Raw genomic sequence first — 26156 nt, 5'->3', positions numbered from 1 at the left:
TTCATTTGCACTGTTTATAATGTTTTTAATTTGCCTCGATCGATCCTTGTATTGTTAAAGTTTATGTACATAATGTCTGCTCTATCTGTAAAGTGTATACTTGTTATTAACATAGTAATGAGCTTTTCAGTATAAATTGTTATAATATATTATATTTGGAGGGTCTCGTGTTTCTTTCTTCTATGCGGATTTGTTGTATTTCATACTTGTTGTTTAAGCAGTTATAGCTAGGTCACTGTAATATTATTCTGTGAAAGGATTTGATACATCAGGTGACTTTCTGTTCTAATGGAATTATCTTATCTAGTTCAGTTTGATAAGTTATTAATGAAGTGAATAAATTATTATCATTCTTTTGTGTTTAACGTGTCTGCTTGCTCTATCAAAAATATTATTATTTATTATTGTGTTTCTGGCATAATTTTACCATGCGATACCCTGACCAAATAAAAGGTTTTCGGATGTCCGGAATGTGACGACTTTTTAACAGGACCGCCCTGTTCTGGAAATTAGCTACACTTTTCCGGTAAAAGTGTCACATATTTCCGCGTACAGTAAGAATATCAAGAAAAATGGAAAATAAATGGAAGAAGCGTCTTTCCTACATAACACTTGGTTTATTTTACTTTATAGGCGGTGTAGAATATGGTAATTGATATTTAAATGCTGTTGTCATTGAGTTCAACGTCTCCAAAATTACAGATTTTGCATTTTTGTACGCGGAAATTGCACTCTCAGTCTCTTCTTCTCAGTCTCAAAGTCTTTAAAACTGTTGACAGATTTCTAGTTTGCTAAAAAGTAATAAATAGTATTTAACCCCATTAAGAGGTTTTCAGTACTGGTGTTTTAGTAAATTATTTTGAGTCAATTAAATTAATTTGACTTATGCATTGTTATGCCCCTGATATCACAGACGCTCGGGGTTCAGATCCTGTGTGTGCCTGATATTCACACTATTCTCTTTTTTATATTTAATAGCTATTCTCCTTTTTATATTTCATAGCTGTGATTTTACCAACACTGTGGCTGTATTTAAAGACAGACTTTGGTGCCCAAGAATACATGCTTGGTTTACTTCTTTCTGCATACAGTTTTGCTGCAATCATATCTGGACCTATTTTGGGAAGGTATGATTAAATGCTTCCATGATTAAATTCTGCTGATTTTTTTCGGCTGGGTTGCACAGGTGTAAACCGGGGTTATAGTAAGGTGAACGTCCGGCAGTGGACAGGCGGGGAAACATTTTCATAAGAGTTTTCTCAGCAACTACTTATAATTATGACAGCCTCTTGATATTTAATATACAGTAAAAACTGTATACAGTGACCTTCGATGGGAGAAAAGAAAAAAGTTTATTATAGACAGGGAGTCACTGTGGACAGTCTCTACATAATTCGGATATAATCGAGGCTTTAGGGAGAAGTTGGGAGATTTATTAGGTGTCATCTTGAGAATTATAAGCTAGGAATAAACAAGAAAAGAAATAAGAAACACCTCAAATAAAACAATTCTACTATAAATCTACTTTTCATCCATGTATAACAATAGCAAACACAATATTTACATATACTATTTACATATACTGTATACAGGTAGTGAGTATGTTAAGCTGGTAACAATATTCAGGGCAGAGAGAGCAGTGCCACTTGCCATATTGGCAATGAGTCAGGCTGGTCATCGTCTATAATTTTTGTTTAGCAATTTGCGCACAAGCCAGAATGTTAGAGACATTTAATTTTGTATAATCAGTATTTTTACTTGACGAAAATCAATGTATTGATAAAACATTAGATACAAATCTTCACGTAATTTCTACAGATTAATGCTCAAAAAAAAATTTAACAATCGAGTTTTCGAACATAAACACACCTTTAAGACGTTCGGCATTGTTTATTTTTACTCGCCAAAACACCGCAGCAATTATGTATATGTAGGTGTCTTTAATTATGCAATCGGCGAAAATTGATTGAATCTATTGCCATTTTGTGTAATTGTCAACAAACAGCAACAGTGTATTAGTGTGTCGCCGGTTGGTCAATGCAAACTGCCGTAGAAACAACGCGCGTTCTGATTCGTCAATTACATGAATACATAATGAGAGAGATATACATAGTGAACTCTTGTCTTGCGTGTATTAGACTTTGTTTGATGCTGACACGCGTATTAACTAGCGGATTAATGGTAATTGGTTGTAAGTGAGAGGTTAACAAATTGTTAACAGACCTAGTGGCGTAAATAAGTATGACAGATCATTAACAAAAAATCGGGCAACTTCAAAATCGCTTTGAAGTTTGTTTTAGGCGAAGTCCCTGATCCGAAGGCGACTTCTTCGCCCAAGTCGCCCCCTAGCTCAAGCCCTGCTCCCCTTGCAAAAGTTGCATTGCACGGCTCATGGATGACTAAATCATGATCGTTGTACAGACTAGACAGGGAGTCGCTACTTACAGAAAATTTACTGGTTTGGGAGATAAACTCGGCCGAAAATCAGTGTTTTGGGGGTACTTTGCATTTATTTGTTTACGTATTCTGATGAATCTTGCACCATAATAAACTTCAGCTCTTCGATTTTCCGGTATCACCATAAAAGTTATATTTAGAAACATAACGGGTTATTTTGAGAGGCCCTGGAAGAGGTAAGTAAAAAGGATATTTTTAACGCGTGCGAGTAGATAATTCCGGCTCTTTGCTTTTCTTCTTAAATGAGTAAGTGAAAACGTAAAATAACATGTTTAGACATTTTATTATTCCTTTGCTGTTCATTTATGTCAAATAAAAAATATTTGTTACCAAAATTGTTGAGCATTACGTTAGTATAATGAATATCTATGATAACACGATGTTTATATGCAACGTACTATGTAACATATAAACCATTTTAACGTAAAAACACATGCATTATCATTTATTAACGTGTAACGAAATATGTAGTTAAAGAATTTAAAAGTGATTCAAATTTATTTTTGCTCAGCTTAACAGAGTGAAGAAAAAATTAATTTTGTGATATTCAACCTACACATTAATATATAAAAGGAGCATTTGACACCAGTTTTTCAATCCATTCCACTTAAAGATTAAAATTGTGTAATCAGCCTTTTTTCTGAGTTAGCAAGACAAAAGTGAGTCTGAATTTCATCTACATATACAGTAAACGTCGTCTGCTTTACCGGTAGCCGGTCAATATATAAAAGTACCCCTGTGCGGACCTCAAAATGAGCATCTGCTGCACATGCGCACAACAATGGGTTTCCCGTACTTTTTATAGGCATGTTTTGTAAACAAACAGGTAAAAGCACAGGCGCTAGTCACACATATTTTACATAACCGGTCTATATATGTATATAAAGATATCTTTATATACATATATAGACCGGTTATGTAAAATATTTGATTATGTGACTAGCGCCTGTGTATCTTTATATACATATATAGACCGGTTATGTAAAATATTTGATTATGTGACTAGCGCCTATGTATCTTTATATACATATATAGACCGGTTATGTAAAATATTTGATTATGTGACTAGCGCCTGTGGGTAAAAGTCTGTGTTATTTTTTAAATATGTTCCCAAACTTGACAAAATTTCCAGATATTGTCGAATTCCAGCGATAGTATGAGATGGTGAGCTTGATTAAATTAAAAATTCCGATAACTCGATTTAATTATAAAAAGCCGAGTTTATCAACCAGCCGAAGTTATCTCCCCAACCAGTATATATAGTAAAAACTGTTCGGCGCACCTAACTATGGTCACTAAAGACAGAACGTCGCTATATACAAGGGGTCACTAAGACAGTCTTTACTGTACAGCATTAACGCATGGTCTCATACTGTGGGATTCAATTTCACTCGACATCCACTTCCTGTTTACCAACTTTGTTAAATTTTCGAACCAATAGCTGTAGATGATTGTAATGCATTTATAAACGATTGACATACATGCATTATGCAAATCTTATTGGAAGTACATATTATGATGAAGTACTTCACAATTATTTCGGAAAAAATGAAACTAATTTTATATGAAAACACATTCTGAATTTAAAGGCCCGTCAGGCTTACAATCTTTGGATTTTTGCAGGCCCGAATTGGATTTTACCAGCCTCGGGCTTCGGGCCTGTGCCTTATTTCGCAGACTGGTATAAAGCCATTGATTTTGACCTAATTATAAACAAAGGTAAAAAATAAATACTTTTCAACAAAATAATTTAACTGTCACATCCGAAAAATCATGATTAAATCCTCTTATTTAATTAAATTCCTTACACAGCTGTTACTAAACAAATGGCCATCACATGGTGCACGAAATCTGATTGGCTAATTCAAATGCAAGCGTTTAAATGAGACAGATGTTTAATAAAATATTTGCCCATGCACCTCTAGCGTGTAAAAATATTTATTTTTGTTCAATTATTTGGAAACATTACTATCTGTAAAGCGCTTTACTTGACCAGTATGGCCGATAAACAAAAATAGATTGAAGTTTGTATTTTATTTTAAATTGATTAAAGTAATCAACATAAAACTTGAAGTACCTGCTAATGATGGGGAGATGCAATTGTAATTCTGAAAGATTTTTTAAAAGTTTTTTCCCCTTTTTAACTTTGTTTTTTTTAAGACGAGTCTTAACATGGCATGCGGTACTCTTGGTGAAAATTGAAATAATATGAGATATTTTCTATCATATACAGATGGTCGGACAAGAGCAGGAAACCAAAAATTATACTAGCACTGGGAACATTATTTCAAATTGCTGGTAACATAATGTATTTTATGGGCATCTCGGTGTGGTTTCTTCTGGCAAGTCGTCTTGTTGCAGGTAATTTGAAGTTTTAGTGTAGACATACACATATATTTCTTTAACCTATTTCAAAATAACGTTTGTGTTTATTTCATTTTCAAGTCTAAGCTACCATTATAAAGTCGTCCACCCACTTCTCTCAAAACAGTGGAGAGCATTCTATTTGTTATAGAAACAAATTCAGCAAATGAACAGCAAAATTCCATATCATTACTTCACTGCTCTTTTCCGGAATAATTATTTTCATTGTGCAAAATGCCCAAAAAATGAAAAGCAATGCAATACTTCCCACTCAAACGGGGCTAAAATATGTGAAAAAATTAATTTTCAATATAAGTATTGAGTATATTTCTTTAATATCTTTCACAGATATTTCTCTATTTTAAGTGCTTTTATTTTGATCTATGTAAGAATTTCATATTTTATGTTATTAGGGTTCTTAACTACAGTGGAGCTCCTTAGAAATATTCTTTCATTTGCTTACAGTGGCTCCTATCATTTATTGTGTTAATATGATTTAAGAAAGTATGTTTTTTCTTTGGCCAGGTATAGGAGGTGGGGCGGAGGCTGTTATAATGGCGGAGATTACACGATCATCAGAAGAGAGCAAGAGAACTGGAATAATTTCTAAACTGATTGCTATTAGACAAATGGGGCTTCTTGTTGGTAAAATTATTCTTTCTACATAGTGATGTTTGTGCTCAAAGCAGCCTTAAGCTATTATTTTCTTGAGGAAAAACAATTCTGTGTAGTTACAAACTAAGTAATTCAGCAATTTTATCTTTGAAAAGTGCATCATAACACTGTTAGCCTTCCTAAGACATCATCAAGAGAGGTATTAATTTCATTCAAGGCCGCTTTAACAAGTACATGGGATCTTATTTATGTATTATAAATTCAGATTTGAAGACTTTAGTGTGCTAAATATAAAAATTATCATCTTATTTCTTCAAATTATTGAAGTAAATAGTTATGTAAAAGAGTAAGACTTAGTCATATTATTATAAAAATTGGAGAGAAGTTTGATCATGACTAATAAATAATCCCTAATGCTATTTATTGCAAGGTTTGTATATTCCAACTTGCCAGCCTGCATAGCTCAAACGGTTAAAACGTGAGACTTGTCATCTCTACATTGTGGGTTCTATTCCAGGGCTGGCCAATTGAAATTACTAATCAGTCTTTCGGATGAGACTATAAATCAAGGTCCAGTGAATGAGTGCTTAAACACTTGGCATGTTTAAGAACCATGAGAAACTTCTGGACCTGGGTCATTTTTCTGTATCTGTATCTTGCTTTTGTTTTGTTTGTTTGTTTGTTTCATTGTACGCCTTTTTCCAACAGTATTTCAGTCATATGGGTGGGTAGTTTCCTAACCTTCGTTCCTGGAGAGTTACACCAGTACTAGACAACTTTCCTTCGCGATAAACTACCAAAGCATCTCCCGGGGATCGAACCCACACCAGAGAGGTAACTGGATTAGAAGTCATAGACTCTAACCCCTCGACCACCGAGGTGGCACTATCCTCCAAAATCTTAAATGACTAATTCTTTTCTGGAGGACTTGCCCATATGGGCAACTAGTGTCATTTATAAATGAACTCAAATACACATAAATTTCATGTTATGGTGATCTGAACCAAAAAAGAAAAAATAATCAGGTGAATTTGATAAGACAATAGCATATGTGTTAATGAGATCTTATCTTTGCAGGTCCAGGGTTGAACCTGTTTCTCAGGGAAATAGATTTCTATGTTGATGGTTTTAATATTAACAAATACAATGTGCCTGGGGTAAGTTATTTTGTTATTTGTATGGATTTTTTCATTAAGTACAGTGAAACCAACAGCCAAAACTCTGTCCACGGTAGATTTATGTCCAACTTTGTTTGAGAAAGAAGATAATTGATGCCACCTGTTTAATTCAATTGTAACTGTTGTGAAACAATATATACTCCTCAAGAACATTCTCTCATTGTTGGGCAAGTAAAATCCATACTTGTAAATATAAAACAATAAATTGAATTGTCATTCTTTAGTTTTTAGTTAAGTTTCAACAATATTTCATTTCAGTCAAAAATATATACCCAATATAATTACAAATCAGATACAAAAAAGGGTTGAGTAGAAAGCTGCAAGCTAAAGAGCTATTGTACTCACCCAGGTGTTGTTGTGGGTGTCGTCTGCATCACACTTTGGTTGTTTTTTCCGTGCAAGTTGGTATCTCCATAACTACTGAAGGGTATGAGTTGAAACATTAAAGCATAATAGGCCACTGTCGAATGCCCATTGTTCTTACATTGATCTTGGCAGAATATGGCCCTTTTTGAACAGGCTCTAGTTTTACTATCAAGCACTGAGAAAAGTTGAGCAATCAGTCCTACCTATAGCTCTTGTTATTCCAGCAGTCTAAGCATTATTGGTGTAACACATCTTCCCAAAATGATAAAAAAATTTTAAAAAGTTCAGAATGAATACAAATAACGTTTGATTGTATTGCAGGCATTTATGGCATGTGTGTGGACAATACAAGTTTTTATTCTAGCTTTCTTATATACTGAACTGGACAAATTTGCTCAGAAAGAAAAATCTGTAGTGTCACCAGGTCAAGGTCGTATGGTACGACCTCTAGAAGATCAGTATACAACTCTTAATAGAACAGACTATGATGAGGATATATATAAAGAACTTGGATCCGAACGTAATGACAGAAAATCTATAAATAGCAGTGCAAGTTCAAGGTCACATGTAAATGACCCTGACGACCTTATAGAAACTGCTGAGGATTTTATGAGTGAAGGTCGTAGAAAAGTTAGATCTCTTACTCCAAATCTTGGTGCTAGTAGCAGCAAAATTTCATTAAATGGGTCAATAGGTCAAAGAAGTGCTAGTGCTAATGCAATTGTTGGCATGGAGACGGATTATGGGACATTTGATGGAAGCCTGACAACACCAGTTGAAGACCGTTGTCATCTGGGTAGTCAAGAGTATATAAATAGCACAGAAGATAGTCTCGTAGATTACTTAGCTGGAAAATCAAAATTAAAGTTTATTTATCATGGTGAGTGGTACATATTTTGTATTTCTTCATTGATAATGGTGAATCATGTATGTTTAAGTTTTACTTGTAGATGCCAAGTGATACATGGTTAATGATTTTGTCTCTTCATTTATCATGGTGATTGATATATAGTTGTATTTGGTTCTTTTAATGTATTAGAGATATATGATTATTATTAATTTAACCGTTTTATTTATCATGGTGAGATTTATATGGTTAAGTTCTGTATTTTTTTTTTATGTATCACGTTGAGTGATACAAGGTAACCATTGGTCCTTATCAATCTTCATGGTGAAAATATGGTTATAATTAACCGTTTATGTTTATTGTTATATATAGGTAAGATTTATTTTATTAGTTATACAAGTTGCTGACAGGATATATGGTTGAAAATAGCCGGAATAAAAAAAATATAGCCAGAAGCACCTCAGGTCATATTTATCTCGTTCAGGCTATATTCTCATGTATATCCCAAAATTCTTATATGATCTTAAAAGTATCATAATAATTGGGGTCCCAAGCAAAAGCAAATTGAAATAGACAATAATTTAGAATATGAAACTGAGGTGGCTGTGATATATTAGAAATGTGTTAGTTATTTGAGACGCGACACAACAAAACCAATGCAGTGCGTTTGCGACCAGCATGGATCCAGACCAGCCTGCGCATCCGCGCAGTCTGATCAGTATCCATGCTGTTCGCTTACCAACTCTATTACAAGTGGAGAAACTGACAACGAACAGCATGGATCCTGATCAGACTGCGCAGATGCGCAGGCTGAACTGGATCCATGCTGGTCGCAAACGCACTATGTTGGTTTTGTCGTGACGCGGCTCAATTTTGTTATTTTACAGAGTATGTGAGAGAGGAAATAGTTGCAGTTATAGCTGTCCAGTTTAACAGCTACTTTAATCAACTTGCATTAGAGGTATTTATTTTATATGTATGATTGACACCATTCAGATGAATTTCGAGATAGGGTTATTCATGGCCAAGTGGTTAAGGTTGTTTACTTCACAGCACTTGCCCCTCACTGCTGTAGGTTGGAATCCTGGCAGGGACCTTGGATTCTTTCATGTAAGGAAGCTATCTAGCTAGCTAACATAATGTTGTTGGTTCTACTCAGTTGCCCGTTTGTGCTTGAAATAATGCAGAGGGGCACCTGAAGCCTTCCTCCACCAATAAAGCTGGAATTTTAAGGTGTCATGAGCCTCTACTGTGTTTGTACCATGTAAAAAAAAGTTTAAAAGTAGAGATTATTGATAAAAATGTCTGATTATTCTTTTTTTATGTTATAACCTTGAATAATTTTTTCACATCAGGACCGCAAAATTAATCTTAGGGGCATATTCTTTTTGGTCTGTCTGTTTGTTTGTCTGTGCCAGGCCACTAAAAGATTGGAGTAGCGTTTGAGATTTCCTCCCATGTAAACTTGCACATTAGAATATTGAAATTGATATTTCATACCCAGTAAATATGCATATCAAATGATAAGAAGGAGATGTTAAGATCTCTTCCCCTTTCCAGTAAGAGAGCAAAAGGAGAATCTCTTAGGTATTTAACCATTTAACATGAAATGTCAGCCTATATTCTAAGAGTGTCATTCTGACTTTAACTAAATCATAGAATTTTGTTATGTTTGTTTCCAGACTATGGTCACGCCATTATCATTGCGGCTGTTAAACTGGGGAGAGTTGGAAAATAGCATTTTTTACTGTTTAGCCGGTGTAGAGGTAAGAAAAAGCAGGTTTTAATTATTTGTGGTGAGGTGTAGCTTGAAAATAATTGCAGTAACATAACCTACTGATTAACTTACTTTTTTTCTCCCAGTACAGATTGTTGTTTTGTGATATTGGCAAACATGAAAATGTGTGTTCTCTTTGAGAATGCTAGTGATAATGATGACTCCTCTGTACAGTGGTTGGTCAGCTTTAAATTAGTATTCGTAAACTTATTTTATGTATAATGATGATTATTATCTGTTTGATATAACATAATTATTTATACATTTCTGTAGACTTTTTCCATTAACACTTAATAACCTATCATAACAAAATAACATCATACATTATTTTCCCCATTAATAGGTAATAATAGTGTTTGGTCTTGTAACATGGCTTAGTAAAAGATTTCCGGACCGTGTTCTGATGGTTGTTGGCACTGTTACCCTGGTTGTAGCTAATTCCTGGCTAATCTACGTTGTTCCGGTGTCCTTTAATGGTGAGTGTATATTCGGAATTTTATTTGATGCATGGGTGGCAATGTTATTTAGTAAGAACAGACTTTATAAATGAGTTTAGAATGCATTATAATAATTGTGTTAAGTGCAGTTTCTTCAAAGATGTTAATTTTAGCTTTATGTGTTAAGTTTAGTTTTAATGAATATGTTGATTTCAAAATTATGTGCTATTAAATGCAGTTCTAGTAAAGAGTTTTAAGATCCAAGTACATGTAGTTTATGCAAATTCAGTTTAAATAGATGTAAATTTCAACACTACATGGTAAATGCAGTTTTAGTTTAGATGTAAATTTCAACATTATTATGTTAAATATAGTTTTTGTTAAGATGTAAATTTCAATCTTATTATGGGGTAAATGCATGTAACTATACATTAATATACCTGTTTGAAATTTAAATCAGTTAGATCAGTTAGTAGTAAGTATATATATTTTTTGTGGGGAGAGGGGGGTCAAATCAGTCCGCTTAGCTAAATTCATGTAGAAGGTTAGAAATCTAGTGGATGATGGTTCAATTATTAGGCAAGGCATTATTTCTCCATGACAATTGATCATTGACATGGAGTCTTTTATAATGGTCATTTTTTCTCTCACCATGATTCAAAAATCAGGTGACATTAGTAGTTGGTCACATGTGGAGAAATTGGTTAGATATCTCATTGGTTAGGTGAACTTATAGCTGAAGTATGATCAAAACAATGAAACATGCATTAAAATCTGCACAAAAATCAGAAAAACAACTGAAATAAAACAATGTGCTCATTTTGGGTCACTTGATAAAAAAAATATAGTGAAGATATTTCACAAAGTGATTAGTCACATCTAATAGATGACCCCTATTGAATTTTGGGTAACTGGGTCAAAGGTCATGGTCACAGGGGCCTGAACTGTTAGAATGGTTCCCACTCATTATCTTGAAAACTTTTATCACAAAGTCTTCATATTTCACATGCATTGTATTTATTAGTCATAATGGGGTCACTATTTCTAAGGTCAAGGTCTTTTAATTTCACATGTTGATTGGTTATAACAAGTAGGTCTTTATTTTTCTTTTTTCCATTACTGAACACTTCCATGTACCCATTTATGGCAAGTTTCTATAAAAAATTACAAATAATGTGAGTCAAGGACATTCAACATTTCTTGTCTTTTATTTAATCAATAGGTAAGTGTGTACCATATTTAAATAATATGCTATATAGATTTATTGATTGATAATTACATTGTATATAGTGGCAAATAAGAATTTTTTGAGGTGTATATAATTCCTGGTTCATTGTCATGAAAAAATACATTTTATAACTAGATTGTATAGTTCTAGTGTTGTACTGATACAAGAATCAATCACTAGGCTGGTGAGTGCATGTCTGTTGTTTGACAGAGATTTTATCATATGATTTTGTCTTAATAACAATGCCTTAAATTTCTAAACAGTTACAACATTTTTGCATCTATTTCAGTGTCTCTTTTTGTTTATTCTTTAAGAAGATATAGTATCTTTGGGCCCATTTTGTATTCTTTGATTTGACATGACTCCCTTGCAACAATCAATGTAGACTTTTTCTTGTTGAAAAGTACTGCTAGCACAGGTGATGAATCTTCTATTTTAAGTTTTTGTTGCTGTCCCCCATGTAATGATTTCAGAGACATTTCTCCATTCTTGTGTACAAATATGATCTTCTCTGCAGACAGCATACAGACATATCTTGCATCAGAAAAATAGTCATATCTTAAATCATAAGAGCTATAGCTTGTACTGGTTGGTTTTTGTTTCATATTTGTCTTACTAAATGTATATTTGCTAGTATCTGCATCAATTATATCAAAAGTATTTAAACTGCTAAGTATCTTCAATGGCTCACGAAAATGTTGACTTGGAACTTCCTCATTGTTATATATTGATAAACATTCCCCTTTTTTATTGTAAACAATAATATGATATTTGTGTGCCATCCTTTTGGTATGGGAAAGGAGCATTTTCTTTTCTGACAATTTCATTTTGCATTCAACCATACAACAAACATACACTGTATTTTCTGTTGGGCCAGAATCAATCTTGGTGCATTTTCCTTCTACTATAGGAAATGATGACTCTAAAGTAATGTGTTCATTAATGGTTACAAACTGAACCTGTTTTCTTTTCCTTAGTACAATGGCAACCTCATCTGGTTTTGTAACACACATACATTCTGGGGTATCATTTAAATCAATATAATCTTTCACCTCTAAATTATCTCGTAATCTTTTAAGCTTGGAATTATTGGCATCTGTGATTACCACAGTATCATCGGGCAGTTGACATATTTCATTTATACTGCACTTGTTAGTGTCAGTTTGGCATGCAATATAAATTGATTGGTTGAGTTGAAGATGAAATACAGGACTTTTCTTTGTTTCTTCAACAACTTCTCCAAATGCTGTGATTTCTTGAGCTATGACTTTATCATTCATCTTGTAAAAAAGGGAGGTCTGCAGCCAATTGTTAGAAAGATCTGCCACTACTTTCGTCACTTCCTTCAAAGTTATCTGGCAGTTCTTCATCGTTATGAAGGCCTCCACTTCATTCATGTCATCTCTGTTTATGTGATTTAAACTGTTTTTCAATCCTGACATAACTGAGTCTAGTTCCTTAATATCAGCATTGACTGCATCTTGATGTTTTGCATGAGCTTTTAGGATATTTTCTCTGGATATATTAGCCAAATATCTTATCTTCTTAATTAACCACTCTTCATATTTATCGATATCAGCCAAGATTTGTTTTGTTTCCTCTGCCATATCTTTTAAGTTGTTATTTCTGTATGTTTTTTCCTGATTTGCAGACTTGATGGACTTTTCTAAATAAGATTTTAAGTCACAGAAAATTCGACTTCCTTTAGTTCCAGACGCAACTGTTTCTTTCTGGTTTATCTGCTTGCATAACCTGTATAATGTAATACAGTTATATAATGTAGTGTGAATGAATAATTTAAAACCAAACATGAATTTTTGAATATAAAAATTATATGAATTTGCTAGCCTTTTTCTTCTCCAAAATATATTTTGACCTTCTGTGATACTAAAGTGGTACCAATAATTGGACAGCCCATGGGCCGTTTGGTCCATTGGCCGTGGCCAGTAGATGAACCCTATTATTTTTGGATCAAGGGTCAAGGTCACATTCACCTTGTATGTTAAAACAGTATCCAACCAACAACTTTACAATCTATAGTCCCTCATGGTCCCCAAACTTAACAGGTGCATTGGTCTTTGCCAAAAGATGATCCTTTTTATACCCCCAAAAACGAAGTTTGGGGGGGTATATAGGAGTCACTCGGTGGTCGGTCGGTCGGTTGGTCGGTCGGGCGGTCGGTCGGTCGGTCGGTCGGTCGGTCCAGACGTCCGTTGCATTTTCCTTGTCCGGAGCATAACTTGAAAACTAATAGTTGGAATTCAATATAACTACATACAATGGTCAAGCACATTGAGAGGAAGTGCAGTGCACAAGAACCATAACTCTATCATGACTAATTACAGAGTTATTGCCCTTTGTTACTTTTCCTTGTCCTGGGCATAACTTGAAAACTACTGGTTGGAATTCAAAACAACTTCATACAATTGTCAAACACAATAAGGGGAAGTGCAGTGCACAAGAACCATAACTCTATCTAAAGTAATTACAGAGTTATTGCCCTTTGTTGCTTTTCCATTGCTTTTTTTTTTGTCCGTTGCATTTTTCTTGTCCGGAGCATAACTTGAAGACTAATGGTTGGAATTCAATATAACTACATACAATGGTCAAGCACATTGAGAGGAAGTGCAGTGCGTAAGAAACATAACTCTATCTTGACTAATTACAGAGTTATTGCCCTTTGTTACTTTTCTTGTCCGTGGCATAACTTGAAAACTACTGGTTGGAATTCAAAACAACTTCATACAATTGTCAAACACAATAAGGGGAAGTGCAGTGCACAAGAACCATAACTCTATCTCAAGTAATTACAGAGTTATTGCCCTTTGTTGCTTTTCCATTGCCTTCTTTTTTTTGTCCGGACCATAACTTAAAGACTAATGGTTGGAATTCAATATAACTACATACAATGGTCAAGCACATTGAGAGGAAGTGCAGTGCATAAGAACCATAACTCTATCTAAAGTAATTACAGAGTTATTGCCCTTTATTACTTTTCCATTGCTTTCTTTTGTCCGGACCATAACTTGAAGACTAATTGTTGGAATTCATTATAACTTCATACAATGGTCCAGCACATTGAGAGGAAGTGCAGTGCACAAGAACCATAACTCCATTTTGACTTATTACAGAGTTACTGCCCTTTGTTTCTTTTCCTTGTCCAGAGCATGACTTTAAAACTACTGGTTGGAATTCAAAACAACTTCATACAATGGTCAAGCACAATAAGGGGAAGTGCAGTGCACAAGAACCATAACTCCATTTTTGACTAATTACAGAGTTATTGCCCTTTGTTACTTTTTCATTGCTTTCTTTTGTGCGGACTATAACTGGAAAACTTATTGTTGGAATTCATTAAAACTTCATACAATGGTCCAGCACATTGAGAGGAAGTGCAGTGCATAAGAACTATAACTCCATCTTGACTAATTACAGAGTTACTGCCCTTTGTTACTTTTCCTTGTCCAGAGCATGACTTGAAAACTACTGGTTCGAATTCAAAACAACTTCATTCAATGGTCAAGCACAATAAGGGGAAGTGCAGTGCACAAGAACCATAACTTCATCTTGACTAATTACAGAGTTATTGCCCTTTGTTACTTTTCCTTGTCCAGAGCATAACTTGAAAACTACTGTTTGGAATTCAGTACAACTTCATACAGTTGTCAAGGACATTCAAAGGAAGTACAGTGCACAAGAGCCATAACTCCATTTTGACAAAATACAGAGTTACTGCCCTTTGATAATTTTCCTTGTCCGGAGCATAACTTAAAACGTACTGGTTGGAATCCAAAACAACTTCATACAATGGTCAAGCACAATAAGAGGAAGTGCAGTGCACAAGAACTATAACTCTATCTTCAGTATTTATAGAGTTATTGCCCTTTGTTCTTTTTCTTTGTCTTTCTGGACTTATTACAGAGTAATTCAATTAAACTTCATCAATGGCCAACCACATTGAAAGGAAATGCAACATACATGAACCACAATTATCTTTAATTGCCCACAACCATAACTCTATGTTTCAATTCTTTTACAAGGTATTCTGTTACTAGTAACATCCTCATTTCCGAAGCAGACTTGTGGGGGTATTAATCACATTTAGTGATAGTTCTAGTTGATTTTGGGGCAGGAGGCAAAAGGTCAAGGTCACAGTCACCTTGTTTTGTATCATATTACCCTAGAAATAACTATGGTTGTTAAAATTATTGTAAACCTACTTTTTTAAGGTAATTGTGTACTTTTATCAATATTTTTAAATACATATCATAACATGTTACTTATTCTGACTAGCCATTAAACTAATGAAGGGGGCATATGTGTCATTTTGACAAATGTTGTTCATATTTAAGTTGTTGCAAAACATAAGCTGTATCTTTATTAAATATTGTGATATAATTTTTATCAAACAAAGAAATGATCAAACCTGTGTTTAATTGACACACAAACTCTGCAGCACACTTCATCATGGTTTCTGCAATATCTGTCGATGTATTGTCCGTAATGACTTCTACATTCCACTGATCTTTTTCCCTGGACTTGATCTGTGTCACATAGAGGCTCATTAGCTTCAGTGATCTCCACAATTTGATGTTTACGTAAAGCTGCAAACTTGTTGTGGTCATTTAAACAGTCTTGACAAACATATATTGTACAGTCCACACAATATTTGATGGCAACAGTTGTCCTCTCTGCTTCAGAGCATGGTGAACAGTTAATTGACTGCTCAGACCCTGTCATCCCAGGTGTTGTTACCTGTTTCTCTGCCATATCTCTACTGACAGTTGCTACAAACAGAAAATGAACTTAATTTCAGTATTTTAACTTCATTGTCTTTACAAAAGTAATCAATACTTAACCACATAATGAAAAATGACACCTGATTGAACCTTTGAAGTGTATCTGCTATTAACCTCTTTATGTATTAACAATAAATGTTTAAAGCCCCATGTTATAAAAAAAGAACTTGATATATGTTCAATTGGTTAGTTTCATTTAGGGTGAAATAATGTTTGTTTCCCAAACTTTGACTATTTGCATATGAACATTGACCTACAAATGACATAGTGACAATCAGTTTATAAATAGCAGAGAACTTATTGATGGATGATCACCAAACTTTGTCTGTAGCATTCTTGGGTGGTGTTTTATCAAGTTTGCTCATATTAATTTGATTGGCCCCTTTAAGGGGCTGCTAAAGCTAAAAATAGAAAAACCTTTGAATGTCATTTCTACAGAACTAATTGATGGATGATCACCAAACTTTGTCTGTACCATTCTTAGGTAGTCTTTTATCAAATTTGCTCATATTAATTTGATTGACCCCTTTTAGGGGTCTCTAGAGCTAAAAATAGAAAAACCTTTAAACATCCTCCACAGAACTTATTGATGGATGATCTCCAAACCTTGTCTATTGCATTTTTGGGTAGTCTTTTATCAAGTTTGCTCATATTAAATTGATAAGCCCCTTTAAGGGGTCACTAATGCTAAAAATAGAAAAACTTTGTTAGTCATTTCCTACTGTAATAATTGATAGAAGATCGCCAAACTTTGTGGCAGTCTTTGGTAGTCTTTTATCAAGTTTGCTCATATTAATTGGATTGTCCCCATTTAAGCTAAAGCTTAAATACCCCAGGTCATGGCATTTCTTCAAATTATTGTATTATTGTAACTTATTCTATGTTCAAATCTCATATTAGAAAATATTGACAATGGACAATTTCCAACACTGAAAATCAGTTGTTTCTGGTAAGCGACTCAGGGCCATGATGGCCCTCCTTTTTTTCTTTTTTTTATCTTATTTTTAAATTGCCATTCTCTTAAATATTGCAAACTTTTTTGTTGTGTGTACTATCTGTGAAGTATTTTTATGCCCCCTTTGATGGATAGGGGGTATATTGTTCGGTCGGTAGGTCTGTCAGTAGGTCGGTCTGTCCATCGGTAGACCACATGGTTTCTGATCATCTTAAAATTTATTATGCTCCCCAAAAAATTTCGGGGGAGCATATAGTCGGTGCCTTGTCCGTCCGTCAGTCCGTCTGTCTGTCCGTTGTCTTGTCCGGGGCATAACTTGAAAACCCTTGGAGATAATTTGTTGAAACTTCATACAGTGGTAGAGGGCATTGAGGGGGAGTGCAGTGTCAAAGAACCATAACTCTATTTTGCCCGGTTTTTGAATTATCTCCCCTTATAGAAAAATCTTGTCCGGGGCATAGCTCTAAAACTATAAGAGATATCAACATGAAACTTTGTAGGTGAATAGATCTCAATGGGCAGATGTGCAGTGCATAAGAACAATAACTCTTTTTGTCCTAATTTTGGAGTTATTGCCCTTTGTTAATTTTAACACTTTAAACTTTGTCCGGAACATAACTCTAAAACTATAAGAGATATCAAGATGAAACATTGTAGGTAGATAGATCTCATTGAGTAGAGGTGCAGTGCAAAAGAACCATAACTCTGTTAAGCCTAATTTTTGAATTATCTCCCCTTTTAGAAAAATCTTGTCAAGGACATAGCTGTAAAACTATAAGAGATATCAACATGAAACTTTGTTGGTAAATATATCTCAATGGGTACATGTGCAGTGCACAAGACTCATAACTCTGCCTTGTCTAATTCTGGAGTTATTGCCCTTTGTTTATTTTTACATTTTGAAGTTCTCCAGGACATAACTTGGAAATCATAAGGGATATCATCAAGAAACTTTGTAGGTTGATGGATCACATTGATTAGAAGTGCAGAGCAAAGAACAGTAACTCTGCCTTGCCTAATTTTGGAATTATTGCACTTTGAACTTTTTCCAGGGACATAACTCTGAAACTACAAGAGGTGTACTTTCCTGTGTCCAAAACCTATTAGGAGAACTTACCCGGCTCAAACAGGGCTCTTGTTTATCACAGAGGTCTTCATATTACACATACTTATTGTTAATAACAAGTAGATGACCCCTATAGACTTTAGCAGGGTTGCCAGCGGACTTGAAAAGTCAGGAAAATTCGGTATTTTTTCAAGGTCAGGAAATTGTCAGGGAATTCTGAAATTTGGTCAGTGAAAAATGAAAATCCTCAAAAGTCAGTGAAAAGTCAGGGAAAAATTATTTCAAAGGTTGAAAGTATACGCATTGAAGGTCTTTCTCGGCTATGGTAGTCTTTATGCATTTTATATTTGACTTTGTAACTCTCACAGTTAAGCATTAAATTCAAATAACAGTAAACTGTGATATTAAGAAGCATTATATGTTAACTTAGTGATTATAATACCCATTATTTACCTTAGAACATCATTCAGCCTAAAGACTTACTAGCAATATCTAGTCAGTACACTGTCTTCTGTATTGGTCTAGCTATTTCTGTGCATGATATCACTAGAAGGGCTTTTAATTACTCACAAAATCTAGTCAGTATACATGTATACCAAACTACCATATTGGCATATAACCTCTTTTGCTTTTTGCTTTGACACTAAGAAATTGTACAAGAGGATTTGTCTTGCAAACATGATGGAAACTGGTTAAATTATGCAATGCTATGTTTTTCACACTAACTTTTTTTCACACTAACTTACTTCACTCATTCAAAGTCTTTAATTTTATAGTGATTATTTCATGATATGCCAAAATGAGCCCTATGTTCTTGTTTTCACAATCAGTGGAGTTTATCATGATGCCTTATACAAGTAACTGTGTTAAATGTTTATTGTTCTTACAGTTAATAGATGTTTGAATTTTAAGTTTTGTCATACAAGTATTATTATGCCCCCACAATGTGGGAGCATATAGCGTTGCACTTGTCCGTCCGTCATTCCGTCCGTCCCAAAATCTTGTGAACGCAACTCCTCTTTAACCGGATGGCAGATTTTGCTTAAACTTACAGGGATTAACAACCTTAATGTGTAGATGGTAGTAAAGGAAGGAATTTTTGCTGCGACCAAATTTAACAGAATTATGGCCCTTTGTTGATTTTTTCACTAGATACTATGTAGAAATTTTGTGAAGGCAACTCCTCTTAAACAGGATGGCAGATTTTGCTTAAACTTACAGGGATGAACAACCTTAAGGTGTAGATGGTAGTAAAGGAAGGAATTTTCGCTGCGATCAAATTTTACAGAATTATGGCCCTTTGTTGATTTTTTCACTATATACTATGTAGAAATTTTGTGAATGCAACTCCTCTCAAACCAGATGGCAGATTTTGCTTAAACTTCCAGGGATGAACATTCTTAATATGTAGATGGTAGTAAATGAAGGAATATTTGCTGCAACCAAATTTAACAGAATTATGGCCCTTTGTTGATTTTTTCATTATATACTATATAGAAATTTTGTGAACGCAACTCCTCTTAAACCGGATGGCAGATTTTGCTTAAACTTCCAGGGATGAACAACCTTAATGTGTAGATCGTAGTGAAGGAAGGATTTTTTGCTGCGACCAAATTTAACAAAATTATGGCCCTTTGTTGATTTTTAGTTTTCAACTTGTGGCACATGTAGTCCAAAAAATATTTGACCTAGAGTCATAAGATTGACAGAACAGTGGCGTGTGGGGGCATCAGTGTCCTAAGGACACATTTCTAGTTACTCTTATAGTCTTGGTGTTTTATGTTTTACTACTAGGAAGGAAAGAGTGACTTATGTGATTTCTAATACAGATGCTTATATTATGATTCTTCTGATTTTCATGTCATATGTTTCACTGACCAACAGTCACACTGTTTTTGAATAGAAATAGTTAAGAATAGTAGAACACAATGTTTGAATCATTACTTTGATGTAAATGTTTTATATTTTGGAAAATAAATACAAGATTACATGCTAAAATATAATGGGAGGATTGGAGGGCTATAGGGGAGGTCAGGAGGCCGTTTATGTGTTTGACGATTTTGGTCAGTGAAAAACATGAATCGGTCAGTGAAAAGTCAGGGAAAAGTCAGGGAATTTTATTTCACCAAAGTGCTGGCAACCCTGTTTAGGGTCACTAGGTCAAAGGTCTAGGTCACAGGGGCCTAAATGTCAGAATGTTTTTTGCTGATTATCTTGAAAATTATTCAATACAAAATCTTCATATTTCACACAGTGATTTGTCATCACTGGTAGTTTACCCCTGTTGGTTTTTGGGTCACTAGGTCAAAGGTCAATGTCACAGGGGTCTTAAATGACAAAATGGTTTCCCCTGAATATCTTGAAAACTATTCATCACAAAGTCTTCATATTTCACACATTGATTGGTCTTAACTAGTACATAACCCCTATTGATTTTGGGGTCACTAGGTCAAAGGTCAAGGTCACAGGGACCTTAAATGTCAGAATGGTTTTAGCTGATTATCTTGAAAACACTTCCATGTACCCATTTATGGCAAGTTTCTATAACAAAATTACCAATAATGGGACTCAAGGGCTAGAATGAGGGGCATATGTGTTGTTTGTCATTTCTTGTTTCTTCTTTGTTTTATAGTGACAAAATCATTAGGAGTGTTAGAATTGAAAATAATTGTAATTAAATTTAATGATTAAAAATGAATAGAAATGTAACTATGATTTAGTATGAATAGAAGCGTACATCATTCTAATTACTCATGCTTTAATGAAAATTTATAGAAATATTTCTTTTCTTTATAGGTACGTATGATGAAAATATATGGAAGTTCATTATTGGCTCAGCATTAGACTTGTTTGCTTTACCATTTCTTGTGTCAGCAAGTATATCCCTGTACTCAAAAATAACAAAGAAGGAGACCCAGGGTATGTACAAGTCAGGTGCATTGTCCATTAATGTTAGTTGAGCCAACATAGTTATGATGACAATGTAAAATGACCTATTCCAAGGCTTCAGTAAGGTCAATCTGCAAAAATCTTATATATAAATTTGAACCTTTGGTTTCAAATTTATGACAATTGATCAATCCAAATTAATCTGTAGTATGTGACTTAATCAAACTTTTTAATTGTCAAAGTAAAATCAAGCCTTTTTGGTTGTATGGTGAATTTTAGTCCCAGGCTTAAACACGCAAATGAATATACAATGTACTCAGTATTTCCTTTTGTGAGGAGACATATTTCAGGATAATATTTATTATATCTTTACTTGGTGAAATGGTGCTTCATGTGGTGTAGTATATAAGTATCAGGTCAGACTGAGGCTGATGGAATGAAGTATTCACCAAAGACAAGTGATGTCAACTGAGATGTTCCTGGGCCCTCTTATACCTGGAATAATTGTTAGACACAACAACTGAGACCATCCTCCATCAGTAAAACTTGAAACTCATGATATAACCTTTTCTGTGTTAATGTGACAGAAAATCCAATGAAAAAGATTTTTACTAGCTTGAAAGGCAGGTTTTTATAGTGTAGAGAATTTTACAATACACCTTGTCTGTAAAAGGAACATTCATGTATACATGCATAATTAATATGTTTCAGGATTGAGTATGGGTTTGAGGAGAAGTGTTGTTGGTTTAGCCACCATTTTGGGTCCCCTGTGGGCAGGATCCACTATAACCATGCCATATCTTATGTTTGGTGCCATGCTTGGTCTATTAGGAATTTCAATGGTAAGTACTAGGGGGCATGCATGGCTGAATGGTTAAGGTTGTTGACTTCAAACCACTTTGCTCTTCACTGCTGTGAGTTTGATAACCAACAGGGACTTTGGATTCTTTCATGTGAGGAAGCTATCCAGCTAGCTTACAGGAATGTCCATGACTCTACTAAGGTGCCCGTCGAGCCTGAAATAATGCTTGGAATGGCACTTGAGGTCTTCATCCACCAGTAGCTCATTTAAATTCCAAGTGATTTTAGAAACTTAATTCAAAACTTTAAATAACTTGCAGAGAAATTGTTAATTACTGCTAAGTTATTCAGGATGTCGGAATGGTTGACAGTCCACCGAGGTAGGAAATCGGCATGAAAACCGATCAAATAAATTTTCTGTACTGGGCAGGAACCAGTTTCCGGACAATACCAGTTTCCGGACAAGTATTATAACGGCTTAATTTTGGCTTTATCGATGACGATCGGTATATGTCATGAAGATGCTTGGTTTGATTGTTTGAGAAAATAAACTTCCTTCCAAGTTGATACATCATTAAAATTTCGTGAGGATATCTTACCTGTGTTTTAAAAACAGCCTTATATCCCTTTGGGGCATGTAATTTGTTCTGCGCATGCGCAATATTTTGTTTATTTTGGGATATAATTTGGGGTAGCAATTAATGCACAATGTACTTCATTCGAAGTTCATCGGGTGTAATTCCCCAGAGCTAAATCTGTAACGTATCGGAAAACGGTGTTTAGCTAGGTTTACTCCACTTTCACACTTTGTTGCTGCCGTACACACAAAAATATCCGTTTCACTTTTCAGTCATTCCGAGACCCATCACGTGGTCGTTATTTTTCATAAACATTTTTCAGTAAATCAGCTTAATCATATAAGAAAGCTAATATGTGAGAAGAAATTTTTTGTTATATTAGAATAATTATCAGTTAAAAACAGATATGAATAGCAGCTTAATATATGTCCGGAAACTGGTTCTGCAAGAGTGAACAATTTACACTTTTGATGACCTAATTTAACCCTTCAGTTTGTACATTGCTTACGTCACCAGGCAGTATTAATTGTGTTATCGGACGTAGTTAGAACTCAGGTTTTTGGTATGTTAGTTTTATTAATGCATGTTTATTATTAAAAAATAGACAATTAAAAAAACACGAATTCTGTCCGGAAACTGGTTCCTGCCCAGTAAATAATTACCACAAATATTGATAAACCATGGCATATTTTGTTGATTTGTTTGTACATTTTGTCTGTTTGTTTGTTTGTACATTTTGTTTTTATTTTGTTTATTTGCAGGTGTTGCTGTTTTTGTCATACAGTAAACTTACACCAATTAGTGAACTGCCTGTGAATAGAGCCGGTTTAATAACCTCTTCTGATAGTGATGTTTCAACACAACCATTACTTTCCTGACAGTCCTCTATCTTTAGAAATATATAAGTGTTGTTATTTATTTAATTCTTGTACTTAAATATTTTTGTATCTTTTTTATATAAGGCATAGCCAATCTTTATTCTAAATTTTTCATTGTTGTTGATCTGTGTAATGTTCCTGTCTGGTTTATTATATCAATGACAAAATGTTGTGTTCATTATGTCACTTTTTACAAATCAACCACTTGGAAAAGTAATTGTTCATGTCACTTTTTGCAAATCAACCACTTGGAAAAGTAATTGTTCATGTCACTTTTTGCAAATCAACCACTTGGAAAAGTAATTGTTCATGTCACTTTTTGCAAATCAACCACTTGGAAAAGTAATTGTTCATGTCACTTTTTGCAAATCAACCACTTGGAAAAGTAATTGCTTATGTCACTTTCTGCAAACTTGGAAAAGTAATTGTTCATGTCACTTTTTGCAAATCAACCATACCACTAATTTATTTGTTAATCAGTAATTTTGTTTTTCTACCTTCATATGGTATTTATTTATATCATATTTAACGTCTCATTTTGTTAGTATATTGAAGCCATACAAATTTTCACATTGAAATATCATGTAGAGGTGTTTTATCATTCTTATAGTCTAACCCTATTCCTGCTGAAGTTTAATTTAGAGTTCAAAGTTAAAAGACTTTTAAAGGGACTCCACTGAGCTTTTTTTACATGACGGGACTGGAAATAGTTTTTTTCAGATTAATGTTCCATTCGATATAAATCTAAACCAATAACTTGTGTGCAAAATTTCAAATCATTCGCTCACTCCGTTTTTCCTTAATAAATATTCTAATTGTGAAAAATTACCCAAAATTGAAAAGCATTAAAGAATAGCAAAAAAATTTGATTTTCAATTTATTTCCAAGTATATTTTCTAATTTTTCCAAGTATATTTTCTATTTTTTCCAAGTATATTTTCTAATTATCTTTTACATATCTTTCAGTTTTCTGATCTAAGTAAGAAATTCAAATTTTATGATATTATGTTTTTGGATCTAAGTTGAGTTCCTTTAATATAAAAAAAACACAAACACCAATTTGAAAACTCAAGCTACCAGCACTACATGAATGTGAATTCTCTATACTGGTGACAAAGACTTATTTTGCCTTTAGTTCCAGTCCATAAAGGATTTTACCTTTGCTGTGTTGAAGTATTTGTGTATTCTCAATTTTGGACAACAGATTTTTCATCTTCCCTGGTGTAGTATACTGCTTTCAAACCGAAAAAAAAAACTATTTGTAAAATAACACTTAACTTGCTGTAACTAAATGTGATGCAACTTTTACACCCCCCCCCCCCACAGTGCTGTGTACCCAATATACTGTTGATAGCTGATTTTTGTATTTTGATATTCATAACTGGAACCCCTTTAAGCTGCATGCCTCTAGATGAGTAAAAATATTTCAATAAAGTCAAACTTGAGAAATATGTACAAAGATTTTAGGAAAAGTAAAATGATTCAAGATTCAAGTAATATTTTACATGTTATGTGCGATTAATGACTGATTTTCAGTATTTACAACTATATTTCTACTGCGTTACTAACACAGTAAGGGCTATTTATGCATATTTTGACCACTTTTGGGTAATTTACAAGGGATGTAACTGTAAGTGCCATTGATAATGTGTAAATTGCTTCCTTTTGGTTATTTCGCAATATTATACATTCATATGCATTTTCAAAATTTTCATGAAAATTAGCATGAATCTGGAGGCGTGCTGCTTTAGACTTAAAATGCATTGTTCAAATTCAAAACAAGGCAAATGCATTGCAACAAATTCCAGAGTTTAATGGTTCAGTGTTTACAACTTTAAACTAATAAAACGGAATAGCAAACCGTACAGTGTCTAGTTTTTACAGCACAGGTGTGTAGGGCTAGCCAGGCATTATACCTGTAAGATAGGTAGTTTTATTGTAGTATGTTGCTTGTGGAAAGATTATTTAAACACGTAAAAGATTGGGGTAAACCATCATGTGTTGTGTTGACATTATTAAACAGCATAATTTTTATGCTGTGTTAACAAAATTTTACAACCACATTTTGTGTTGACATTATAAACCAACAAATACTGTTTACATATTCAACCACTATGTGTTGTGTTGACATTAATAAACAGCATAATTTTTATGCTGTGTTTACATATTTTACCACTATGTGTTGTGTTGACATTACTAACCAACATATGTATGGTAACTTATTTAACCACCATATGTTGTGTTGACATTAAAGGGACTCCACTGAGGTTTAAAAGCCTAAAAACATAAAATTTGAATTTCTTACATAAATGAGGTGGGGTACTTTAAACAGAAATATATGCAAAGATAGTTGAGAAATATTACTTTGAAATAAATTGAAAAAAATCGTATTTTTATGCCCTTTTTAGCCCGATTTGAGTGGGAAAAGCGTTTAAACGCTTTTCAATTTGGTTCATTTTTTTTTACAATTGGAATAATTATTCTGGAAAAACGAAGTGCTCGATTGATCTGAAATTTTGCACAAAGATTAGTGGGGTCTAAACCTACATCAAATGGAACATTTATCTGGAAAAAATATTTTCAGTCCCATCATGTCAAAAAACCTCAATGGAGCCCCTTTAATAAACAACAAATACTGTTTACTTATTTAACCACCATTTCTTGTTTATGTCATATTCAAAATGTATTGTATATAAAAACAAGGCTCTAACTTAAAGTTTCAAAGGTTTGAAATATATTTAATTTATAAAGCTCCCAAGAAAGGGTTATAAGTGATTAGTTGTAAAACAACCTTGCTTGTAAATAGCAAGACAAGCGTAACAACATTTGAAATAGTGTAACTTACAAGAACCAGGGTAACAAATGGTCATTAATCGGACTGTTGATATTTGACATTTCTGGGTGTTTTTTTGTGTGTGAAT

At 33.9% G+C, this 26156-nt stretch overlaps 1 protein-coding gene across 1 annotated transcript; it reads left to right on the top strand.

Moving 5' to 3' along the window:
* The first annotated feature begins 501 nt into the window (after positions 1-501).
* Positions 502-25590, top strand: LOC132730105 (uncharacterized). Its single transcript, XM_060715959.1, has 12 exons — positions 502-648; positions 1004-1127; positions 4691-4818; positions 5347-5466; positions 6514-6593; positions 7302-7860; positions 8715-8788; positions 9510-9593; positions 9948-10080; positions 20886-21008; positions 21690-21820; positions 23119-25590. Exons 1-12 carry the CDS (start codon positions 573-575, stop codon positions 23233-23235), a joined length of 1749 nt encoding a protein of 582 aa, XP_060571942.1. The 5' UTR covers positions 502-572; the 3' UTR covers positions 23236-25590.
* The last annotated feature ends 566 nt before the right edge of the window (positions 25591-26156 follow it).

The sequence above is a fragment of the Ruditapes philippinarum genome, unplaced genomic scaffold (genome assembly GCF_026571515.1).
Source record: "Ruditapes philippinarum isolate M1 unplaced genomic scaffold, ASM2657151v2 ctg1882_1_1_1_1, whole genome shotgun sequence".
Classification (NCBI taxonomy): domain Eukaryota; kingdom Metazoa; phylum Mollusca; class Bivalvia; order Venerida; family Veneridae; genus Ruditapes; species Ruditapes philippinarum.
Note: the sequence above shows the minus strand (reverse complement) of the source record. Positions and strands in the feature narration are given on the sequence as shown.